The 5,215-nt window shown below is 48.0% G+C and overlaps 1 protein-coding gene across 3 annotated transcripts in view; it reads right to left on the bottom strand.

Moving 5' to 3' along the window:
- Nucleotides 1–5,215, bottom strand: part of PAX7 (paired box 7) — an 87,628-nt gene that overhangs the window by 26,885 nt on the left and 55,528 nt on the right. For all 3 annotated transcript variants that reach the window (XM_021417538.1, XM_021417536.1, XM_021417537.1), the window contains exon 7: nt 4,570–4,769. In XM_021417538.1, the coding sequence (XP_021273213.1) occupies nt 4,570–4,769 (200 nt within the window). The remainder of the gene's footprint in view (nt 1–4,569; nt 4,770–5,215) is intronic.

The raw sequence follows: 5,215 nt of genomic DNA, 5'->3' as shown, positions 1-5,215 counted from the left end.
AAAAAAAAAAAAAAAAAGGAAAAAAAAAAAGAAGAACCAGACAGAAAGGATCCATGTCACTGCAGGAAGGAGCCAGACACTGCGATGCCTGCTCCCCTCTCGCCAGCAAACATCGTGTCCTTCCCTATTGCCAGGTTTCCCAAAAAAAAAAGGCTGCAGCTGGCTCTTCTCACATTCAGATGATCTCTAATCCCACCCCAGTGGGGCTGAGGAAAACATTACCCTGGGCAGTGGGAAGAGCTGGAGCCTTGGGATGAAGTCGGGAAATACAACGCTTGGGTAGACTTAGGAGAGACATGAGTTGAGAGTGAAAATTTGGGGTCAGAGCCTAACTTTGTGGCTTCAAGGCTCCCTCCAGGAATGGTGATAAACCTGAAGTTGTAAAACCCGATTCCAAAATTTGGTTGGAAACCTTTGGTTTCCAGCCACAGCCACGCTAACTGTGCTGGCTCCATTGCCGTTATGCTGGGAATGAACCCGTGCATGGAGCAAAAAAGCCACTGAAAGCCCTCGGAAAATTAAAGCAACAAATACGAGATGATGAACAAGTTTCTCTTGGCTCTTAGTATTTCTGGAGTTGTCTTAATCGCTGGGCGATCCTGTGGGTTTGCTGAAAGATTCAAAGCTCTCAGAAATAACACGCGATGAAAGCACAGGGAGTGCCTGGCTCTTAACTCTGCCTTAATACATTCTCCAGATACACAGCAGCCATTTGCAATAAACCGAGGGTCTTTTGATTCTGGACAATCAGTTGTAAGACCCCAGCATGCCACAGTGGATGATGAGACACATTTGAAGTACAGGCCTGGAGCCAAAGACTTCTGGAAGGCTAAATTTCAGGAGGTGAAGCAGTAAACAGAACCCTTCTGAAGACATGAAGATGTTCTAAGAGGCAGAAGAGGTGTGCTAGAAGGAAAGTAGCTCAGAATACAACACAATACAATGATTATTTGCTGTTTGAAAAGTACCCAGGGAATCTCCCATCACCACAAAGGCTCATTCATTTTCTCTTTACGTTGACTCATGAGGTACTCATCAACTCAATGTCCTCCCACTTCCCACACTTCATCGAATCACAGAATCATTAAGGTTGGAAAGACCACTGAGACCATCCAGTCCAACCATACACCTTCCCTGAAAGACCATCAGAGAAATGCTCAACTGGACTTAACTGGGCTCATACTGAGTTTAGCATTACACTGATTGTGATAAACCTTGTGACGAACCTCACACCAGCCACAGTGAGAGGTGACTGGATGCAAAATATGAAGCAGGACATGGGTAAGGATGTCCTGGTACCTATGGCATTGCAATAATCAGGGTTGATAGGTGTTCCCAGACAAATGGGAAATCACTTATCCGTGGGATGAAAATGAAAATGTTTAAGAGGTATTTATGAAATACCTTAAGGAGATGGGGACCTCACTGTGGTGTTCTCCACTGTCCAGAGCTGCTTTTTGACAATCCGTGACTGCTGCAGCCCCTGGCAGTCGTGGGGGGACACATCTGGCTGCAGCTGGCCTGCCTGTGAAGTTTGCTTTCTGAAACTCTCAGAGCAAGATCTTTCCTTGAAGGCTGTCCCAGCACGAAGCTATCCCAAATAACAGCTCGGGTTACCCTGAGGACTTGCAGGAAGGTCTGGGATGGAGAATGGCATATGAGATCATGCTAGGTATTGGTTTAATCGTGTGGGACTCTTTGCACAACTGAGGCAGTGTTCTTATATCATAGAGTCTCTGAGGTTGGAAGAGACCACTGCCATCTAATCCAACTGTCAACCCATCACCACCATGCCCACTCAAAGAATCATTAAGGCTGGAAAAGACCCCCGAGATCATCTAGCCCAATCATCAACTCATCACCACCGTGCCCGTTAAACCATGTCCCTCAAACATCACCATAGGATGAGGTAGCTGAAGACCAGACTACTCGGGTCTGGAACAGAGGCACAACGGCCTCTAAACTGGGTCAACTGGATGTCCCTGCTGGGAAGTGCCTTACAGATCCAGGAGCAGAGCAGGGACAAGGCACAAAGCCGTGAGTGCTGCAGGCTGGAAAACAAGCAAGAAACGTGGCCATTTCCCATGTCAAGTCTGGGTAAAACTCAGCAACGTCTGCCCTTTGTGTCAGGAGGGGTGGACCGAGCATGGGGGGGACCAAGCCCGCAGAGGCCAAACGTAATCCCCTTTTCTCTGTTGTGGGAATGGAAATGCCATGCTTCTCCTCTTGAATTTCAGCTGCCAGCACCGAGCCCGTCTGGTGGATTCTGGCCGGGACACCCAATCCCAGGGTAACTGGATAGTGTGCTGAGCAAATGCTGGGAGCTCTCGAGCTGGCAGCCCCCACTGCCTTGTCTAAACTGCAAAGAAATCTCCCTCCTGCTGCTGCCGAGGGATGAAACCAGAGAACTGTCTGTTTGCAGCTCAGACAAATTGCCATCATTTTAAGCTTGCTGGGTTTTTTTTTCTGCCTCTTGAATTCCCTCCTTCCCTGCGGTTGGTGTTGACCCCTGAAGATGTCATAGATGGCAGCACAGGAGGATGGGAGCGTTGAGGTTTTACCTGTAATTTGGGTGAATGGCTGAAATGTGCCCATGTAAGCTATGCAGAGCATCCTCTATCCTCTACTTACCTCACCACGTTAAAAAGGACACTTCTAACTGCTCTTATCCAAGTGGCCAAGAGTATTTCTCACATCCCTCCACTAGGAACAGCAGAGAGCTTAGGAAGGCAGTGAGTTGGCAAGATCAGTAAATAGAAAGCAGTTGTAAAATAACCTGGGTTAGCCTTAGCAGGCACAAAAGAAATAGAAGAATTTATATGCTGATATCTTGGCCCTCACATGATTAGAAGCATTAGGAAAATGGGAATCTCCCCTTCTTGGGGGTGCAAAGCTCTCTTTTCTTCAGGACTGCGAGATAATGTATCCTCTCTTCCCCATACAAAGGGCTTATTGGCTCAGGGCTCTATCTTCCCCTACCCTGAGCCTGGGGGCAGGGTAATTTGGGATAGGGATAAGCACAGAAAAAGCATTGGTATGGTCATTTCAATGAGCCTCTGATTGAGCGAGCGGGACTAGTAGTAAGTAGATGATGAAGCTACAGAAATGGAAATTGCATGATGGACTTGTATACGTCTAGTGCTTGTGCAGCTTATCACGTGGATCTCACCCCCAACTTATTCTTTGGTGCTAAATTACACTTGTGATAATAGGAATTAATCATGTGCCCTGGACTAGCTAACCTGCCTTTGAATTCCATACTGTATGCTCATCTCCCAAGCTCAGTGCTATTAGAAACCCCTTGTCAGAAAGATGTCTCCTTATTTCCCCCACACTGTTTGAGGCAATATTCAGCCCCATACCAGTCACACTTCTGCATTTTCTATCTTATGACCATTCAAAAGATAGAAGTGGGATTTTTATACTGTTTCAGAGGAGCTGCAAAATTTCCCTCTTTCCATTGACACTCTATGTTTGTTTTCACACTCGAGAGATCACAAGTTATTGGAGCTTAAAATCTATCTACCTCTGTGATGTCCCCGTTTATTGGACCCCTCCCTAAACAGTTGTAGCCTTTTCATTTCAGATGCCTACCTAATTTCTCCCAGTAGTTTCAAATTATTTTGCGTTTCCTGTCCTAAATTGTGTCACTGGCCACTCAGAAACAACGCCTACAGGGCACTACATGAGTCTCCATATCTCACAACTGACGGAGAGCAAAAGTGAAACACATTTGGCACCCCCCAGGACAGGAGGCACTGCATAAATACAAGTCCTTGCTGCTGATGCTCAGTGTACAGTATGTGCGTTATTGCACTTAAAAAGAAACATGCATTTGGTCGAGTAAACCAAAGACCTCTGCCAAATGAGGTGACAAAAAATCAGAACTCTTATCCCATAATGGTGATGTAGATGGATTAAGTAGGGGGTGTATTCTCAGCCGGTTCAAATCCTGGCATCTCCACTGGCTTCAGCAGAGCCCACTGGCCAAGAAGAACAGAAGCCTCATCCCATGACACGCACATAGCACAAGCCCTTCTCTCTGCTCTCTCCAGATCTGCTGCTGATTGAGGACTTCACCTCCACACTGCTGAGGCTTGTTTCTCTGCTACACACAGCACGCAATGCCATGCATTCAACTGGAAGTAATAGGGCAGAGCCAGGGGAAGCCTTTAGAAGGCAGCAGGAACAAGGCAGGGCTCTGTTTGGGCCTTGGGCAGGGTGTAACTGAGTAAAGTAGTTTCTGCCCTAGAAATCTTTCTGGAGCACTGAGAAGGCAGGCACCGATGCTCTAGGTCCTGACGTCTGCAGTGTGATGTCCTGAATGTGGCAACTAACAGGATGCAAATGCTCTGGCAGTACAGTGCTGAGCTCAGGATCGAGATACTGCCGATAAACAAATTAACTAATTGCTTTAACTAGTCTGCCTTCAAGAATTCATGACAATAACAATAACTCCCTTGTTAACTATAATTCACTGTGATAGCCTGAAGCCTGCCCTGCTCTCAGAGGATCTGGACCAGCCAAACGCTCTCAGCCAAAGAAAGAGAATGGAAGCGGGTCACATACCTGTGGAGAGAGGCCATTGCTAACAGGATTCATGTGGTTGGCAGGAGCTGCGGCATTCATGAAGCTGTCCGAGTAGCTGGAGAAGCTGTGTCGGGCCCCATAGGCAGAGCTGGAGTCGGCTGCAGCGGCGGCAGCGAGCCCTCCCTGGTGCATGGTGGATGGCGGCAGGGGCTGGGGTCTGTGCACGGTGCTGCCCCCATCTGCAAAGAGGTGGTTATAAAATCACAGGATGCCTTGGGTTGGGAGGGACCCTAAATCCCATCCTGCTCCAACCCCCTGCTGTGGGAAGGGTTGCCACCTACTAGGCCAGGTTGCTCAGGGCCACACCACCCTGGCCCATGTTGCTGGCTTTGGGCTGATGGGATCTCAAAGCTGAGCGGAACTGATGTGAGACACACTGGTGTCACAGAAAGGACCGTGAGACGGTGAGTAGAGCAGATCCACCTGCTCTCCAGAGGAGAAAGCGGAGTTTCCATTGATGTGAGCCAAAAGCTGGCCCCCACAACAAAAGAAAACCATCTACTCATTACAAAGGTCTAAGAGGAATCTCACCAATCAGAAATGAATGATGGGATGATGTAGGGGCAAACCAGGGAAGGAATGGCCAATGGGATGATGTAGGGCAAACCAGGGAAGGAATGGCCAA

The sequence above is a fragment of the Numida meleagris genome, chromosome 20 (genome assembly GCF_002078875.1).
Source record: "Numida meleagris isolate 19003 breed g44 Domestic line chromosome 20, NumMel1.0, whole genome shotgun sequence".
NCBI lineage: Eukaryota > Metazoa > Chordata > Aves > Galliformes > Numididae > Numida > Numida meleagris.
Note: the sequence above shows the minus strand (reverse complement) of the source record. Positions and strands in the feature narration are given on the sequence as shown.